Source organism: Anabrus simplex, chromosome 9 (genome assembly GCF_040414725.1).
Source record: "Anabrus simplex isolate iqAnaSimp1 chromosome 9, ASM4041472v1, whole genome shotgun sequence".
Classification (NCBI taxonomy): domain Eukaryota; kingdom Metazoa; phylum Arthropoda; class Insecta; order Orthoptera; family Tettigoniidae; genus Anabrus; species Anabrus simplex.
The window spans coordinates 140,401,542-140,423,021 of NC_090273.1; the positions used below are offsets into that span (position 1 = coordinate 140,401,542).

Here is a 21,480-nt window from a genome sequence, read left to right on the forward strand (position 1 = left end):
TAAATGAGAAAAAAGACAAATCTAGCCGTAAAAGTTCAGGCAGGAATGCTAAAGCAAAGAAAGTCATGCATAAATGAAAGATCAAGCCATTTCACAGCAGTCCATTTCACATCTTGTTTATATGTCTAATTTCAGTCTTTACATAATAACCTTTTAAATAATTCTTCATTCATTTATCCGAATTGCTTTAGCAACTTCGAAGTTCATATCTCAATAACACTTTCTTTCTAGACGTAATTTATTTATCCATTTTCGTATATGCATTTCCATTGATATTTGAATTTAGTGAGACTTTTCAGGTCAAGTCACTAGGAGCGCCACCGTCGAATTGTCCCCCATTTTAACAAGGCTAAATACCAAAGTGTCGCGTATTGTCTCTACTGTATTTGACTATACTAAACAGATTTCAGAAACCTTTTCAACAATAGTGAAAACCACTTGCCTTTTAAATTAATTGGAACAAAAAGTAAGGTTCATGTGGTGTTGAAATTCCAATCTGTTTATCTCACAACAAAAATATCTTTAATGGAATCTTATCTTTAACTTTATAAAGGGCAAATCAAGTAATATGTAGAACGACACGAACATAAGCACGACAGGTCATTATGAGTAACGGAATGAAGCAAACGAGTGACGAATCAAGTTGTAGGCACACTTGTGTTCTCACAAAGCTTTTGTCAGATTTTGAAAATAATTACACCCTGTCATGCTGGGTATAGAAAACAGTCTAGGTCTGTGTTAGAGAATATGTACCGTGTGAATGGTGTTTGAGATGAAGTCAGAATGGGTTTGAAAATTTATTGTTGACATTTCCTCCTCCTCCTCCTGTCATCGCATGTGTTGTCTAGAAATTATTTGGACTTTAAAACATTTATATTTTGTTACTATCACCAGACCAAGTACGGTTCGGAAACTATTGACGTGTTCTACTTCAATAACAAAGTTAGTACCATTTTCTTGGTAGATATTGACACCCTATAAAAGTACTGTGAATTCACTTGTGAGCACCTTCGTAAATTATTCAAAGTGAAAACAGATGTTTGACATTTTTAACAGTGGCAAATATATACGATGTTTCAAAAAATACATGGCATAACAGAGTTTTATTCCTCACATACAGAGAAGGGAGAAAGTGTATATAAAGATGGGTCCAAAAATGCATACTTTCCGAGATATCAAACACTACACGTTATAATTCTCATGTTACGTCCATACTGAAGTGTACGTAAATACAAAGTATGTTACAAGTGTTATTTCTAATATCCACCTATTCAATACAAAGAGATCTAGTAAATTAAGAATTAAATCTTATCATAAAAAATTACAAGGGACATGTTTCATCCATTTTAACAACATCTTCAGCCTCAAACTCAAACCTGAAAGATGAATAATCAGGATTCTGATTGTTCTTACAAATCGTAAAAAGAGGATACCGGTATCAATGTAGGTGTTTGTCTAACATAAAATTATTAGAATGTCCTTGGTTAAAATAGTAGTATCAAGCTGCATGTCACAAGTTCACAAGATTACACTCTCTGGAGCACTGAGTCAATGTGCCCAAAATCTGTTAAGGGTAGAGCAATAAACAGCTCAATCTTTGTGGTGAAGTAGGAATGTGTTATCTTAACACATTCGACTTTCACTCCTTCAAGCCAGTTAAATACGACTATAGACAGTTGAACAGCTACTTATAGAAGACTGTTGTCTTATCTTCACATACGAAATTAACATCTTTAACAGTCTATCAGCTTTACTTTTTCTTATCCTCCAATAGGAGAATACCTATTCAAGGAAACACATTTCTACTTCATTATAAAGATTGAGCTGTTTATTGTCCTACCTCAACAGGTTTTGGGCGCAATGACTCAGCGCTCCAGAGAGTGTAATCAAGGAAACACATTCCATTCAGTTAATGTTTAATTATTAGAGGTTCATGGTTAGTACACGGAAAGTATTTATAAAAACTATAACATGAATATTAATAAAGTGCACAATAAAAATACTGATTGATCATTATACAAATTCGAGACAGAGTCTGTAAGTGGGAAATAAATCTGAACATATTATTTGCTTTATTAGTTTTAATTTACATCATAATTCACACCAGTCAAGGGATCTGTGTCAAAGAGTATGGAGTCTAGTACCAACTCCGACTTTACTCCACAGCGAAAGAGGAGACCGATTTCAGCGCCGACAAGTGGAAACAATTGGAATTTGCAATCCGAATGAAAAAACAGGATGCAAATGGAAACAATTGGTTGTAACGGTAGTTGACGACTATAGAATAATTTAGCAGTTTTCATTCAATAGTCCCATCACTACCGCATCCTCTAAGGTTTTTTTATATATTTGTTATGTAATTTGAGAAGTATATCCATAGTTTTTGGATTGACCAGAGTGCCTCTGAAAGCCTGGGGGAACCTTGCTGTCTCAGGGATAAGCCATGGCAAAAGAGACAACAGGGGATGGGAAAACTTGCAGTTTTATGCTGTTCAAAGCTCCACCTGCTCTGGACCGTCACAAGACACCATTATTTTCCATTTGAGAACCCACACTTCTTTCTCTCTTTTTAGTGCAGTCTTCGTGTCCTTGTCGGTTGCTATGTGATGTGCACAGTGTTTTCAGTGAAAGCATTTATTTAGAAGTTTTATGTAGGAATGCAATAATGTGTGATCACAGTCTTTTACAGTGCAGTAATTGAAGAATTCATGAAAAGGGAGCAGTAACTGCATGCCGTGTTTGAATTAAGTTGGCAAGTATAGAGGTACACATTTAAAAAAAAGAAATTTTATTCTATTAATAATTATAATATTAAAAATTACATACAAATTATATTACATTTTTATTATCATTTGAAAAAACAGAAATTATGCCCCAAAAACCAACACAGCTAAAAGAAGTTATCATAAATGGTAATAAAATCAAAATAGTAACTCAATTTAAACATCTTGGAGAAGTAATAACCAAACCAAACCAAACCAAACCAAACCAAACCAAACCCCATGGCACTACAGCCCTTGAAGGGCCTTGGCCTACCAAGCGACCGCTGCTCAGCCCGAAAGCCTGCAGATTACGAGGTGTCGTGTGGTCAACACGACGAATCCTCTCGGCCGTTATTCTTGGCTTTATAGACCGGGGCCGCTATCTCACCGTCAGATAGCTCCTCAATTCTAATCACGTAGGCTGAGTGAACCTCGAACCAGCCCTCAGGTCCAGGTAAAAATCCCTGACCTGGCCGTGAATCGAACACACGGCCTCCGGGTAAGAGGCAGGCACGCTACCCCTACACCACGGGGGCCGGCTAGAAGTAATAACACATAACCTAAATGAAAAAATCTCAATATAAATAATACAAAGTATGTTATAGATTAGCTAAAGCACAAAAATTAACATGGGATATCTACAAAAAGAAATGTCTATCAATAAATACAAAAATAAACACTACAACACAGTTATTAAACCGGAAGCTACATATGCAGCAGAAACACTCTTTTACCTGAATAAGCAATCAAAGACTGACAGACTTCAGAAAATTGAAAGGAGGATTGGAAGAACCTGCATCAACAAACAATACCAGAAAGATGGACAGTGGTGGTTAATACCTAACAAAGTCGTGTACAAAGAGCTAGAACCCATTACAGATACTATGCGTAAGAGGAGACTGGGATTCTTTGGACATATCATGAGGATGCAGGATTTGAGACTTCTGAAACAACTAGTACAATTATTATTACAAGATATTAGAATCATTCCGTATTGACGGTTTTCACTTTACAATGGCGAAAAATGAGGGTATCCTCCTATTCAATACATCATATATTCCGTCATTAGACGGAGCAAACAAATTCAGACATGTTTCGGCTCGCTTGAGCCATCTTCAGTGAAAAAAATTAGGGGGGTTGGAATAATTTACATAATATAAGTTGAAAAAATGCTAAAAAACATAATGAAAGAGTAAGAGAGCTAAACAAAACACACTTGACAAGAAATGGAATGCTCTTTCAAAAACAAAAACAATACTTAGCAAACATAACAACTCAAATAACACAAGGCCTAATGATTTTCACCAACCTGTAGTAAACTTAAGTAAAATCATTCTTGATGCCGATGATCTTGATGTGCTGAGCAAGGGACCTAAACATAATTGGGGTAATCCTTCTAACCGTGATAATTTAATTTCCACCATAGCTGAATCTGAATTGGCCATCAATAAATTACCAATAAATATACAAGAAGAGGTCCGATATGAAGTCAAACACAAGCTATCTTCCATCCTCAATCAACAACAAACCATTAAACCCAACACAGTGCACGTAGCTAAAGTAAACAAACTTAAGAAAAAAGTGAAACAAAACGACTTAATTATAACAAAAGCCGACAAAGGGAATGCTACCGTAATCATGGACAAAAGTGACTATGTTAATAAAGCACACACGTTTTTTGCAGACAACAACTTCAGAACCTCTAAAAAAGATCCAACTAATAAAATACAAAGAGACCTAAAAACCATCATCAAGAACATTTCATTTCTGTTTAATGACCTTGAAAAATCCAAAATGATTATCATGAATCCGAAACTTCCCACAGCCAAAGCGCTACCCAAGATCCATAAAACAGACATCCCCATAAGACCCATTATCAATTTCAGAAACAGTCCGACCTATGAAGTATCTCGATTCATTCACAAATTCCTCAAGTCACACTATCGTTTTCAAGCCAACACATCAGTAAAGAACTCCTTAGAATTCTGCAATAAGATCAAACACTTTAATTTATCCAAACACCACACTCTTCATTCTTTTGATATTACTAACATGTACGCTAATGTTCCCGTTAACAGCACCGTACAATTGATCAAAAACAATCTCTCCAAATTCAGCAATTTAAGCATAGGCGAAATAGATGAATTTATTCGAATTCTGGAATTTACTTTGAACAACAATTTCTTCACTTTCAATAATGTCATTTACCAACAGATAGGTCTTCCCATGGGGTCACCAGCTTCAGGAATCCTTGCAGACATCTACATTGATCATTTAGAACATTCTCACATCATTGGCAAGATCAATGGCATTCAACACTGGACACGCTTTGTAGATGACACCTTTGTTATTTTAGACTCCCACGTTACTAACAGCAACACAGTACTTGGATTTCTCAACTCTATTGACCCACATATAAAATTCACCATAGAGTCAGAAAACAATAAAGCCCTTAATTACCTGGACTTAACCATTATGCGCAACAGCAACAACACTTTATCCTTCAATATATACAGGAAACCCACCCACACCATCAATACCATCCATCAGACCTCTGTGCACCCAGACATACATAAAAAAGCAGCTTACAATAGCATGGTCCTCAGAGCATTAACTATCCCTTTATCTCGCAAGAATTACAAAAAAGAAATTAATACCATCTACAACATTGCAGAACACAATGGTTTCAATAGAACCTTCATCAACAGAATCATCAATAGATACAAAAGCAGACCCAAGACTACCCTAGTAAAAGATTCCGCTCGAAAAGAAAAATTTTCCACATTCACTTTCAATAATAGTAGCATTTACCAAATTTCTAATATTTTCAAGAAACACAGCATCAAAATAGCTTACAGAACCTCCCACACCAACTCCAAACTCGTTTTCAATCCACACACTGTCAACAATAACAATAGCAACATCAACAACAAATATTTGAACTCCGGAGTTTACAAATTAAAGTGCCAATCCTGTAATTCCAGCTACATAGGTCAAACAGGCCGCAATTTCGTCATAAGATACGCCGAACATCGCAACGCTCTCAAATATAATCGTTTTTCAGCTATGAGCGAACACCATAAAGCATCCAGCCACGAATACACTTCAATAGATAAAGACCTGAAGATCTTGCATTATGAGCAAAAAGGCACCTTGCTCAACATTCTCGAGAGCATCCACATCGATTTAGATCAGTTTATGAACCCCACTCACAATTTAAATGAAGTCAGCGAGAAAAAGAACATTCTACTTGAAACATTCATTCCATACATTTGTCAGAATTTCCATAACACAAACAAACCCCACCTCCATCTCCCCGACTCACCACCACTCCACCCCCCCCCCCCCCCCCTCCTCACACCAACCCTCCCCCTCCGCTCCTTCCAACCTAGCAAACACAGCCAAACCAACAATAGACTCGATCACGCGACCGAGACCATCACTTTGTGAAGACCACACCATTCGAGTTTTAGAAGTCAGCGAGTAAACTAACATCCTCTTGAAACATTCATTCCTTATATTTGCCAAACAAACCCACCTCAAACCAGCCCTGCACCTCCCCTTCCCCCTCCGCTCCTTCCATCCTAGCAAACACAGCCGAACCAACAATAGACTCGATCACGCGAACGAGACCGTTACTTTGAGAAAGCCAGGCCACTAGAGAGGACAACCACCTACTGCACACCGTAAGTTTAAGCTTTCTTCACAACCATTCCACACTTTTTACTTATCAACCCATGTTTTTCATACAACCTCATTTTTTTCCATTACAGATTAGAACTTCATTGACGGTTTCCACTAGATTACTACAATTTACTATGCATCTGTCTTCTACCTAATACAGCTTCTCATATTTTTATATGCGGCCCTTCCGACCCCTCTATAATAAGGCAAAACACCAGCCAACACTATGAAACAATAATGAAGAAAGGGACCGCTAGATTGAGAAGATATTGAGAATGCTGCTATTTCTAAAGCCTTAAATTTCATGGTGTTTTTTCTCCTTGTCACAGGCTTTTCGCCTGCAGGTTAATTCAGGCTTGGTTTCTCTCAAAAATGTTTGCTCCCGCTCTCCTCCTGACCAATTTGATGTGATGGGTTTCCACTAGGATGATTTTGACAGCAATTTCAAACTGTTTTGTCATTTTTAAACCAATAATTTGTAAACTATGAGGTCCACAACCTCACCATGCGCTACTATTATTTGTTTCTATCTGCATCATTTGTTTTCTCATTCCCTTGTTTCTTAGGTTAACGCAGTTTTTAGTATCAATTATTATTTCAAATTAACACCTGTTTCACTGAATTTTGTCGCAGTAAGTTTTTTGCTCTGCATATTGATGTAAATATTGTATATTTGTGCTAATTTTGTTTTCCGTCTAAGCTCTCTTTTGTTTTTTTGTTTACTCTTTCATTATGTTTTTTAGCATTTTTTCAACTTATATTATGTAAATTATTCCAACCCCCCTAATTTTTTTCACTGAAGATGGCTCAAGCGAGCCGAAACATGTCTGAATTTGTTTGCTCCGTCTAATGACGGAATATATGATGTATTGAATAGGAGGATACCCTCATGTTTCGCCATTGTAAAGCAACTAGTACAACACAATCTCGTCTCAAAAAATACCACAACAGGATGTAAATGTATCAGAGAAGTAAGAGAGGATCTGAAGGAAATAGGCCTTACAACAGAAGACACCACAAATAAGATAAAATTGAATACAAAACTCAAGAATACAAACCTCTGCGTTACCCTTACACAAAACAAACCAACAACACGCATATTTTCAACTGAGAAAAGGGCACGAAGATCAGAGCGTCTGAAGAAGTACTGGGAGGACCGCAAAGCCCAAACAATCCCTTCAAAGAGACCTGAACGACGGACTGACTAAAGTGATCATATGTGGTCATAAAATAAGTAGAAGAAGAAGAAGAAGAAGAATTTGCATAGAAATTTGTGTAACTGAATTGTGCATGCCTTTAACTTGATCTCAATGCTTCACCACTGATGTTTCACTGTTTACAAGTTATTTGAGGTAAACAAAGGGCGGCTCACTCTATACACTGTATATAAAATGGGTTAAAAATTAGACCCCTCATGGAGATCTCTGAGACTGAGCTCGATAACTGCAGTTGCTTCAGTACCGCCAGTATCCAGTATTCGGGAGATAGCGGGTTCAAACCCCACTGTCGGTAGCCCATAAAGATGGTTTTTCATGATTTCCCATTCTTACACCAGGCTGTACCTTATTAGGCCCACTACTTCTTCCTTCCCGCGCCCAGCCCTTTTCTGTCCCGTCACTGCTGTAAGACCTATCTGTGTAGGTGCGGCATAAAACAACCTGGCAACCAGGAATGAGTTAGCTTGAAAATTTATAAGGTCCAATAACGGACCATTTATATTGGTATTATAAATTTCCTCATTCGGGACAAATATCTCAGGTTCCCTATGGGAATCGACATCTATATCATCTGATGGCCAGGCAGGCATCAATTTTTGGTAATGAGACAAAGTCTCTCATAGTGCATTGGCACTGCCGGTGGCTCCAAGTAGCCTACACAGTGGCCTCCACGGTATGCACGAGCCATGCCTCTTTGTGGATGTGCTATTTACCAACTGATCAGCCCAACTTAGCACACTGGGGCAAAACCCTGGCAACCAGGAATGAGTTAGGTGGAAAATTTATAATGTCCAATAATGGACCATTTATACTGGTAGTAAAACAAATTGTTAAAAAATACAATCTCAGAGTGATTCTGATTTCAACGCTAGAGATCACTATGCCTTGTGCCCCAGCGAATTGAAAACAGATCGGGAAGTACATCAGCTACCCAAGACTCACAGTTTAAAAGATTTCCGCACCCTTTAGCCCTTTAATTGTCGGCATCTGCAGTATATCTGCCAGCCATGTTGCTTGGCTATTGTGTTTTTCATATGTTGCAGGATGGGTCAAAAAACAGATTACAGACTGACAAAGAGTAGTAATTGTATTTGGCTGTTCAAAAGGACATAGCGTACAGGAAGTAGTTAAATCTGATGGTGTGTCACAGAGTACAGTGAAATGTGTTTATGGGCAGAAGGAAACTCAGTCCACTTGAAGTGTATATCAACTGGTTTGCAAGTTAACGACTGCTTGAAATCGTCAATGATGAATGACAAGTTCAAATTTCAGAATTAACGTTACAAAAGGAATTCAATGCCACGAACATCTGGAGTAGAGTAGCTCAGAAGAAACATGCCAACGAAAGGAGCACAACTTCAATGGGCCAGAATTGGACTATAGAGGACTGGAAGTGGGTCATCTGGTGTTATGAGTTGAGTTTCCACCTTCACGGTATTGATAAATAAATTGTGTATGGCTTTTAGTGCCGGGAGTATCCGAGGACAAGTTCGGCTTGCCAAGTGCAGATCTTTTGACATGACACCCGTAGGCGACCTGCGTGTCGTGATGAGGATGAAGGAGACACATACACCCAGTCCCCGTGCCAGTGAAATTAACCAATTATGGTTAAAATTCCCGACCCTGCTGGGAATCGAACCCGGGATCCCTGTGACGAAAGGCCAGCACGCTAACCATTTAGCCATGGAGCCGGACACAGTATTGATGCCAGACGCATACTGAATCGCACGCTGCATGAAGCCTTCCATGAGGACTGTATGCAAGGTGTGGTACAGGTAGGTGCTGGGTCTGCAATGATCTGGGGGTGTTCCACATACTCTGAATGCACCTGAACCAGCAGGGGAATATTCAACTTCTGGATGAACAGGTTCTGCCTTCAGTTCACCATCTCGCTGACAATCAAACCGTGGAAAAAAGTCAACTTTTCACGACGATAACTGTCAAGTGCAAGGGATCCGAACTGTCATCCAGTGGTTGAACGAGCATGAAGATAATCTCTTCCATATTCCCTGGCCAGCGAGGTCTCTGGATTTAAATCCTATCAAAAATCTTTGTGACCAACAGATGAAGTGGAGTAACAGGCCTGGTAGAAATCTCACAGCACTTCGGGACAAGTTGATGGTAGAAGAGTTTCAAATTGACATGAACATCATGAATAGACTCGTCGAGAATTGCCGTTGTCATTCAAGCCAAAGTGTAAGCAATAATTTTCATTTTTTGCCCATATTGATGGATGTACAGTAACTCACTTTTTACAATCTCGGTTTGTAACTTGAAGTTTCATTCCACCTAATTAATACATATATTTTTTTATGAACAGGACTAGAACATCAATGTTCAAATGGTATGGCCATGTAAAAAAGGATGGATCAAATGAGAACAGCAAGAAAATGGCTAGAAAAGGAACTGGAAGGTAAAAGACCTACAGGCAGATCAAGGAAACAGTGGATTATTCAAGTAAAGCAGGACCTGTGGTGTCTTTAAAAGTTGTAAAGATCACAATATGAAGATAAAAGTTGGATTCAAGAGGAAAACTTAGGGCAAATATTCGTTTATAGGAAGGCGAGTTAGGGATTGGAATAACTTAACAAGGGAGATATTCAATAAACTTCCAATTTTTTTCCAATCATTTAAGAAAAGGCTAGGAAAACAACAGATAGGGAATCTGCCACCTGGGCTACTGCCCTAAATGCAGATCAGTAGTGATTGATTCTTCATTGATTTTTTTTATCTGGAAGGAAGAGGAGTGCAATGGCTCCAAGATGGGAAGGAAGAAATGTACCTGGTTAGACAAAGATGGACAGCGCTCTTGTACTGCATCCAGACAACTGGAGACTTAACGGATGATGATGATTAGTTTTGACCGTTTTACTCCGTCGTCTTCAGCTATTCATTTACACAAATTAAACTGAAATAAGGACACAATCATTAAATAAAATGGGGTTTGTAAACCCTGGGTACCGGGTAAGGTGTCCGTGCAGTTAGGGGCGCGTAGCTGTGAGCTTGCATCCGGGAGATAGTGGGTTCGAATCCCATTGTGGGCAGCCCTGAAGATGGTTTTCCGTGGTTTCCCATTTTCACACCAGGCAAATGCTGGGGCTTTACCTTAATTAAGGCTATGGCCGCTTCCTTCCCATTCCTAGGCCTTTCCTGTCCCATCGTCGCCATAAGACCTATCTGTGTCGGTGTGAGGTAAAGCAAAAGGAAAAAAAAACTGAGCTAAAAGTATGAACACATTGTGGAACACTTTAGTCCACATTAAAATTCTTGAATTTTCACTTGACACTAGTTTTCTGAAATAATAAAATAGACTAATTTAAATTGTATACAGGTTGTGTCATACAAAATAATGTTTTAAAAAATCATAAAAGATTATCTATAAATTACAGGTAAAACAAACTGTCTTTAAGGGCATTAAATGGGGATATCCTTCGAGGTCACTGTGTGATACCTGGCCGAGCTGTCAAAGACACACTAACCAACATAGTAAAATGTGAGATTCAAACCAAAGGTGCGACAATAAAATATGAGTTATCATGTAATACAGGGGTCTAATATTTTCTCCAGCATGCGACCTTATATTAACATGCATTGTGTTAGTGGTTAGTAGTACAACTGACGCCATGCTGTTAATTCTAGTAAGCAAAAGGGTTAAGCATACAACTACAATTAACATAAATTATGTGCATGTTTATTTTACCGAGAACACATTGAACATTAGAGCAGTAGGCCAACTTTCATTGCATGAACTGTAAGCTAATAATATATAATATACAAAACTGATGAAGAGCAGCGACTTACCAACTAAGCACACGTGGATGAAGTAGGCCTACACATTAAAAAAAAAAATCTCGTGTCAAAAGTTTCAGCTGCAGCTTTCGTCTGTGGAGGATTCTGGTGATCATTGTTGATCACCGTTGTGAGGTAAGGAGAGGGATAGAAGTAGGTTGTCAGCCCACAGGCTTGTTGGATCCTCAAAAAGCACAACCAAAAGTTATGCGGTTATGGAGAAAATGCACAAACTGATGGCGACATCAAAATGATGCATACTAGGCAAGATGAGGAGTGATGTTTGCCACTGCTTTCCTCACACATATAAAGTTATAATTGTATCCTAGAAAATATAGAATGTTAGATTTAAATTCTATTTTCAGTACTGCCTCCATGTCAACATTAAAAATGTGCCAGCTTTGTAATTTTTTGTTGCTGTTGTTGTAACCCATGGCTTTATTGGGAAGTAACTCCAATACAAAATTGATATCTCTAGACAACTTTAATTAAGTACAGATGTATACTCATGTTCATAAAAACCAGAACACCGGGTGAGTTGGCCATGTGGTTAGGGGCACGCAGTGGTGAGCTTGCATCCGGGAGATAGTGGGTTCAAATCCCACTATCGGCAGCCCTGAAGATGGTTTTCCATGGTTTCCCATTTTCACACCAGGCAAATGCTGGGACTGTACCTTAAGTAAGGCCACAACAGCATCCTTCCAATTCCTAGTCATTTCCTATCCCATCGTCGCCATAAGACCTATGCCCTCAGGTTCAGGGTCCACATCGAAATCTCAGCACACCACCAACTGGTAAAATGTGCCTGCGACTCTCGCTGTCGTTATAAATCGAATGAAATGGATCGGTGTGACTTGAGCAGACGTGCAGGATGCCTCGCAGAAGTATACGAGAACCGTACCATCAAATGAGTGAGTTTGAAAGAGGACGCAGAATTGGCATAAGAGAACGTGACGCATCCATCCAGGAAATTGTTGCTCATGTGGGACGAAGTGTGTCGGCAGTGCTGTGGGTGTGTACAGACTGGTTCACAGTAGGCCATAGAACATGTTGAGATAGTTCTGGTCGCACCACTCAGACAAGCCTCGAGAAGACAGACACCTCATCCAAACGCCATTGCAGGACAGATCTGCGACCTCCTCGGCTCTGGCCCACCGGTGGAACAGTGTAACACATCGTACACTATCAGGTGTGACGGTCGCCGTTTATTACGGTCTGGGTTCCCAGCGCGTCCTCCACTTCTCCCGCTACCTTTGACTTGTTAGACTGCAATGGTGTATGGAACGATGTCACTGGGGACAGGAATGGCAGCAGATAGCGTTTTCAGACGAATCAACGTTCTGTTTGTTTGAAAATGATGGCCGCATTTTGGTTCGCCGCAGACAGGGGGAGAGGCATCACATTGACTGCATTCGCACAAGACATACAGCACCAACTCAAGACCTTATGGTATAGGGGGCTATTGGGTACAACAACAAACCACAGTTGGTGCGTGTCCAGGGCACTGTGACCAGTGTGACCTACGTGAATGACATCCTGCGACCCGTAGCCATACCCTTACTGCACAACATCCCAGACGGCATACTTCAGCAAGACAATGCACGACGACATGTTGCTGCATGAACACGTGCCTTCTTGTTGTCATAGGATGTCAGACTGTTGCCCTGGCCTGCCTGATCACTGGACTTGTCGCCAATCGAAAATGTGTGGGATAAGGTGAAACGACAGATGGGGCGCTGTGACCCAAAGATGAACTGTGGAACCAGGTGAATGCAGCATGGATGGCTATACCCCATCACACATGGAACAAGTTATCAGTGCCCGTGGAGGACCCAGTGCCTACTAGGCAACAGGACACATGCTGAACCTTGGTGACTGAAATGCTAATCGTTTCTGCAGAACATATTCATGAACATGTCCTGTGAATATGAACTTCCTATCGCTAGTCTTTCAAGGTGTTCTGTTTTTTTTAAACATGAGTGTATTAGGGAACAGAGTCTCGATTCATCTTGTTTCTGGCTGTCCAGTACAGGCCTGGTAAACTGTCTTGTTTTTTGTTGGGTGGGGTTGAGTCCTGTGCACTGAAGTAGGTATTTCGAGTCCATCACTAATCCAGTAATTCTGCGGATTGTACACTTTCCCGTTGGGTATATTTTGATTCTGGTTAGCTGTGCAACAAAGCAGTCATGTCCTTTTTGCAATCTGAAGATTGGCACTGCTCCTTTCCTCACCTTGCTTTTATTTTTGTCCCATAGGTCATTTTTTAATTCCATTTTTTCATTGTACTAAGTTGGGTACCATAGTTTCTTTCTTCCATTTTTCAAGGGCTTTATTTGTGATTATCTTCCTGATTGAGTTAGCTGTCAGAGGTTTGGTTCTCATTAGGTACTAGAGCCATTTTTTACTAGTTTATCTGCCAGCTCGTTGCTACATGTGTGGGGATCCATTGTAAAATGATATTTCTCTTTAAAGTTTTTAATTTTATTAGTATTTAATGTTATGAATTCCTGATGAATGGCATTTGGGGTATTTGAGGATACCGCTTGTATGGCAGCTAGTGAATCTGTGAGTAAGACTACTTTTTGAGATGAATTGACTCTATAAATCAGATTTTGTAGGGCAAGATAGATGGCTTCTATTTCTCCATGTAATGTCCCTAATATGAGCAGTAACACGTGGGATCTTTGGAACAAAAAATAAATACATTTAAAAAAATGTTAATATATTAGAACGCTACCTCTCTGAGCAATGCTTTTTTATAGACCTTGTTAATGACAGACTATAAATCTCATATTTTTGTACAATTTTGTAAGAAGGACCCTGTTAACTCGCCACAATACTATAAATCCCTATGTAAGCAATATAACCTTAGTTCTGACTTATTCAGTTCAACACTGATAATAGTGAAACCTATTCAGATCCTGTCAAGGAACAAAAAACTTACCAAATAGATAGGGAGAAATGCATCTCTTCAAGGTACCACTTATATCTTCTGTCCAGATAGGGCTAGCCTCATTACATCGAGTGGGATCTGAAGCAATCAGCTGCAAAATTGAAGCATCTGGTAGATCATGTTAATATCCTGCAAATTTCATTTGAAAAATTCCTAGATATTTGTTTCCAAAACTGTTCTCATTAGGGGGCAATGATTTAATTTCACTGAATGAGAACATCATGATATGGATATAGATTCCCGTAGGGAACCTGAATTATTTGTCCAGAATGAGTAAATTTATAATAACATTGGTATTATTTAAAATATCAAGAAAAACTGAAAGTACACAACCTCTTTTATTTTGTTCACAGTTGATAAACAATCTAGTGCCGATCTTCAGCCCGAATAAAGGACGAGAGACTCCTAAATAGGAATTTAGTTCAGTTAGAAACACTAACAGCCTGTCATGGGTTTGAGCCTGTTTTTGAAGATCATCGTTCTGGATATAAACTGGATTTCACCTGATATCAGGTAAAGGACTGATGATATGATGTTGATAAAACCAAAACAGAATAGCAACCTCAAATTTCTGAATTAGAGCACTCAACCATATGCCACAGAACCGAATGCATACTATTCCTCAACCCAAAACCAAACCCCCTCAATTGACTAGGTGTCACACACACCCTAAATTGCAGGCTTCCCTGGAGTTATTCCCATAAGACCAATGTATAGCGGTCATCTTACACATTAGCCCGTGTTCCAGCTATGCCTTTTTTCATGTACTGTGCACCCGTAGAATTTCGATCATCACATGGGTATGTATACCAAGTTTGGCAACTGTAAATGGCAACTAAATGGTTCTCTTCATCTTCATCTTGTCGAGTCTCTCCTTCCACTGGTGGATGCTGCCGTATAAGAGAGCACATTCGGTGGTCAAGCTTACTCTGTGTAGTTCCCCCTGATAATAGCAAAAGAAGTATTCAAGCTGCTTGGGATGCTCCTCTTATCCGTTGTCTCCACTCGCTTCTGCAGCAGTCAATTTGTAGTCTTCAAGACAAAGCCTGGCTCCTTGCTGCTTCTTCTCCTGAATCTGGCGCATGGCTCCAAGCATGACCTTCATCTTCTCTTGGTCTCCATCTTTCCAATGAGAGTTTCTGTATCGCTGTGGCTTTACGTTTCGAAGCAGCTGTCTGTGAGTCTCACCGATGCTCAGCTTGTGGTGCCTACATTGATTGATGTGGCCTCCATGGCCTTTCCTGAGTGAAAAGTAAAGGAAGACACATCTGTCACTCACTATAAATGATGTCATCTTGCGGCTCTGGTTTCAGTAGAAGTTCCTTCTATACGAGAGCCCACTGGCTGCTGCTGTTCAGATAATAAAAGGCCAAGCGGAATGACACTTGTGCCATGGAAAAGAAGTAGATCTCTCCTGAGCGATTTTACCTCTGCTGACACATTCACCAAGTCCAATCTTCCCCTGTCATCAATGAGTGCTGGAGGTGCAGCTGCGAGTAGAAAAAATGCTAAAAGATGGAAATACAATGATTTGTTGGACAAATTCTTCTTTGTGCCAGTAGCCACTGAATCGAGTGGTACCAGGGGCAATGAAGGCCTCAATTTTATCAAAAAGTTTGGCCAATGGATTGCTCGAATTTCCGATGATACCCGATCATCTACGTTCTTTATACAGCGCATCAGCATAGCTCTAATGCGTGGGAATGTCGCATCCATTCCGGGACACTACCACCTTGTAAAGAGCTGAAGGAAATTTTTCTCCTTTAAGACATGAATTTATATTACATGGAAATTTTCATTTACATTATTGTAATAGAGTATGTTGTATTATCTAAATGAAGTTTATGCAAAATATCTTTGAAATTAGTTTCAATAATCGGTGACATCATGGAGAATGGTGGAGGTATTGAAATAGTGTTACTAGTGGTATCATTACATTAGTCTCATAGAACGCAACAATGCTAGCTACCACTAGCTTCATGACCAGGTCAGCTGAAAACTTGAAAATTGTACTATATTTGAAAAATTTCTAAATATCTTCCATGTGAATGGATTACAAACATCTGTTAACACATTCAGGAGGATTAGGCAAATCTGAGGAATTGCCTAAGCTCAAGAAGTCCATCGGCAGAACCAGCAATATTTCTACCACGACTGAAGACTGGTAGTATTCACTGGGGACCTCTCACAGACATTCTCTGAGTATCTACAACTCGTGGAGGATGACCATTGCCAAGTGGAGGAGGCGGATCAGGTGACCTGCCACTAAGTACGATACTTTATATAGACAATGATTCTGGTTATAGTTGCAATGTGTGCAACAGGATATGGTATAGTAAGACAGGAGTGCAGAAAATTTTCTCTGAAGTAAGGAGCCAGCCCAAAAGACTAGGAGCCAACAAGATGGTGGCAAAGGTGATTTTTGTTATATGAGGAAGTAGAACTAAGTAATCATCCTCTCTGAATAAAATAAGTGGAAAAAAATAATCAAAATAAAACAAAATTATTTATTCAATGAAGGAAATTCAAAATCAGTAACAAAATAAAACAAAAACTATAATATTAAGTTGAAATATTCACTAATGAATCAAAAAGGAACCTAACCTCCCTGAGTAAGAGAACACTCGCAATTTACATAACCTCGATTAATCCACTGCCACACAAAGTGAATGACTAGATCAGCAGCAGTCGCGGCTAGTATGCGTTCGAGTGTTTTCTGCAGGCCGAGGCACTGTCTTCGGCCAGAGAGATCGGCACATTTTGTGAGAATGTGGGCCACGGTTAAGCTGAAGTTGTGGGGTGATAAGAGATAAGAGAGATAGGAATCTATCAATCACTACTGAGCTGGTGTGTAGATCGTCCATGACCTATCAGCCTACACAAAACTACGGCCTCTCTCCATGAAGGTCGGAAAGAGGACCGGCACACGGTAGTTGTCTTCTTAATTGCTCTCAGCTTGTTGGGAGTTTGGATAGCTAGCCGATTCCCAGGACGCCAAGATGGTTCGATGTAGCTGAGAACAAATATCTTTAGCAGGCACATTCATAGGCCTTGGAGGTAAAAGTACCACTTCCTTCGTGGCTTCATCCGCAAGTTCATTTCCCGCATCCCCAATGTGGCTTGGAAGCCATGCAAAAGTGATTCTGGTGCCAACATCACAACCTGACTAGGTCATGAATCTGCTGCACCAGTGGGTGTTGCGAGAAACAGGTGTCAATAAACTGCAGAGTCGGTACGTATGAGAAAATGATTTCTTTCATCACCTAGTGCAAACTGCAGAGCTTCTAAGATCCCTACATACACTAGGAAGCAAGATCTTCATGCTTATATTATCGGTGATGAAAGAGCACCCCACATTTTCTCCGATCTTAGAACCATCCGTGAAGACATGTCTCACGGATGGATACTGGTGAACGAGGTCCTGGAAATACCTCCGATACACAGAGGCATCCATGTTCACCTTTGTCTATGGAGTAGATCTAGCCGTATATCTGCCCGTGGAACTAACCACGGAGGTACTTTGCTAGAAGTCCGCTCAAGACAACCACCAATAGCCACATCTAACTCATGACACAAGCTATCAATTTGAATCCCAACCGGCCATGTGGCATTCAGCTGATCTTGGTACTTTTGATGGTACTGGGTAGTAAAGATGCACCGATAGCATGGATGTAGCAGCATTTCATGAATTTTGGCAGCATACGTGAGAAGAAACTGCTGCCTCCTTTTTCGTAAAGGTGGAACTCGCGCTTCAGCGAGTAGACTGGGAATGGGGCTTGTAAAGAAATGTTCCACTGCCAGCCTAACTCCACTATGGTGAATACTGTCTAAAACGTTCACCGTAGATCCTGATGCTGAACCATAAGCCGCACTACCTTAGTCCATTCGGGAGAGGAATGTTGCAGTGTAGAAACTTAGTAGCACTGCATAGTCAGCCCCCCACAAAGTGCCGCTAAGAAAGGCATGTTAATTCTCTTCGTGAAGACAACCTTCAGCTGACGGATGTGGGGCTGCTATGTTAGCCCCTTATCAAAATGGAGACCCAGGAATCTGCAGATGTCTACCACTGGTAAGGCACTGTTTTGCAAGCAGAGCTCTGGTTCAGGATACACAAGCTGATGTCGACAGAAGTGTACAGCTGAGGTTTTTGCTGCTGAAAATCAAACACCATGTTGCAGAGACCATCTGTCGACTCTGTTAATGATATTACATACTTTTCTTTGTTTTTGAGGTGATTCTAGCTATATCTGTCAGACAGAAATAACAGTCTTTTGTGTGATCTGTTGGTTCCTTCCAAATCATGGAATAGCATAGGGCATATGACATGATTCTTTTATACAGCCTGTGAGGAGTGTAACACACATCATACAGCATATATGGGGGGGGGGGCATTTCTTGTCCTGGTCACCAACTTTACACCTAAAATAAAGTTCGTTGCACTTTTTTACAAGATGAATAAGGTTTTGTTTTAGCAACTTCAGAGTTAACTCTCCATATATACGACAAAAAGAATTTGCACTATTTACACAGATTTCTTCTACCCAATTAGCACAAAACACAAACCTTCACGAACCTAGAACAACAAGCAGTCACATTCAAGTCACTTTTCACACTGTCAGATCTCTATGTGCAGAGACGCAACTGGAAAAAGAAAACGCGATCCTATCTGTTCGAGCATGAATCATAGACAATGTTGCCAACCCGCCATTTCCTAGTGGTGAATTTCTGAAAATGAGCATCATGTAAGGGAATTCTTTGTACATATTTCTGTTGTTTTTCAATAATTAAAACTGCAGAATAATTAAATTAAGCTACAGCAGATTAACCAATATGCAGCATTTTCAAAAATTGGCGTATCACAAGAAAACTGAGCCCGATAGGAAAAAAACTGATTTAATTTTCTAAATCAGCACCCATGACTTAGCTTTATGACAAAAATGCTGTTGACCAGTGTTACAGGCTTATTCTGCTTATTGGTAGTATGTCTGTTGAATATAATACAATATTTTGCCAATTCACATTATCTATTTTGCAAAACTGAATTACTAGCGTTACTTTCCCCCCAACAGAACAAAACCTTAAAATATACTTGTTTTACATCTTACAAACTAAGAAATTTACTAACCATCCAACTAACTTCACATCATACAATACTGAATATCATTAATTATCAACAGTATATAGAGTGATTTTCAATTCTAGGAATGGGCAACATTTCTGTTTAGTTGTGGAGTGCTTAAGTCAATTCTGAAAGTGAACATAAATTCGTAGAGAGGAGTACTAAAATCTAGGCGCTGGCTTTTATGAACAACACTGAATTGCTGTGCGAAACAGTTCTTGCTACAGGATTCTTAAATGCTGTGGCTGACCTTGATGTAATAAGGTGGACACTGAAATTGAGAACTGATAGGAAGACTGGTTTCTCAATTAATTGCTGCCATTTACACTTTAGCAGCAGCTCTCTTTGTTGACATGCAATTATCTTGTTTCAGCTACACATCCTAGTCTGTGTTGAAATCAGTTGCTCATGTGAAAGAGTGTCTTAAGTATAAATGGTAGAGGGAGGGGAGAGGTGAAGTGGAAAAGTTTTCAAGCACTCGTTCCGGCTTTCCTTTAGTCATTGTCATTTGTCTCCACTCTATTACTTATCTAAAGATTAGTCGTTTACTGGAGTTAGTTTGCGGTGCATTATACAGTGAAACTTGGTTACAACAACATACAAAGGACCTGATAAATTGAGTAGTTTACGGGGCATCATACAGTAGTGCAAAAGTCTTTGTGCATTATCATTGTTAGTGCCATGGGAATATGCAAACTTTAAACATGCCATCAGGAGTAATAGATCTGTTAGTACGTTACAAGCAAGCTGTTAGATACACACATAAACATGCTAGTAGATATGCCACATCAATTACTGCTTACGGAATTTATATGCATAGATGCAGTTTTTAAGATTTCCATCCTCCATTGTCCACGTAGACCCTTTCCGGCAGCGCACAGGATCGTGAGGACTTAACTGAAATATTAGGGTTTTATTGATGAGAAACAAATTACCACAGGCAATGGAAATATGGCCCAGAAATAGTGAAGCCTTTGATAAAATTTTCAGAACACAGAAGTCACATAAGCACACAGACATAGAGCAAAGGATACAATTTAAACAAACAACAACAACATTTTGTTTTCTTTAACACCTTCCACAGTTATTATGAATCCAGATAGTTGAAATGTTTCCCATACGGATTGATGTTTACCTGTAGACATTCGATGCTGCCAACAGAACAAAGATCAGTAATATGATTGTGACATCAGTTTAAATCAGGGGTGCCAAATATACAGCTCATGAAAACACACTTTGAAGCCACCAAATAGAGTTTCAATAATAGATTTTAAAAGGAACATCTCTTTTCAGGTGTTTTAAGCATCTAGTGTCCTTTGCACTCTTCTCCATGATGGGTTTGCAGAAACTGTTCAGTTTGACATTTGTAACAAATTTTTGCATTGCCCCTGTAAGTAGGGTGACCAGATGTCCTCTTTTATCCAGGGATGTCCTTTTCAGACCTCTTTCAGGGGTCCAGGTAGATTATTTAAAAAAACTGAAAGTAAGTCAGTCAGGTCAGTCAGTCAGTCAGGTCAGTCAGGTCAGTCAGTCAGTCCTGATCTGTATGCACTTAGGGTAGTTGCCCAGGTGGCAGATTCCCTGCCTGCAATGACATTACTAAGGATGAAAATCACATATCAGAATATTAATGAAAGTGTTAGTCTCTTAGCAACCTGCTAAGTACAGAATGTATTGCGGACAAGCCTTCGCCTGCAATTATTTGAGTGATCATTTAATGATTTGATTTTTAGATTACTCAAAGTTGGCTGAACTTAGAGACCTATCAATGTCTCACGATTCATCGGCAGGTAATTCCTGAGAGAATAAAACAGAAATGAAGCAAATCGGTCCAGTAGAATATACAGACAGATTTGCCAAATCTGCTTTGGTAAACTCTTAATATATAGATATCTGAAAATCCTCTTAATGGTTCAATATAATCTAAAGGGATTTAGATGTGTATATGTTAGACAT

General features: G+C 39.6%; 1 protein-coding gene across 7 annotated transcripts in view; it reads right to left on the bottom strand.

Annotated features, from left to right (window-relative positions):
• The window catches only part of LOC136881088 (uncharacterized), a 525,856-nt gene that overhangs the window by 41,102 nt on the left and 463,274 nt on the right, over positions 1 to 21,480 (bottom strand). For 6 of the 7 annotated variants that reach the window (XM_068229307.1, XM_068229305.1, XM_068229302.1 and 3 more), the window contains exon 9: positions 14,397 to 14,496. In XM_068229307.1, coding sequence (XP_068085408.1) covers positions 14,397 to 14,496 — 100 coding nt within the window. Of the gene's footprint in view, positions 1 to 14,396; positions 14,497 to 20,327; positions 20,422 to 21,480 lie in introns of all 7 variants that reach the window. The other variant, XM_068229304.1, reaches the window with a different exon arrangement.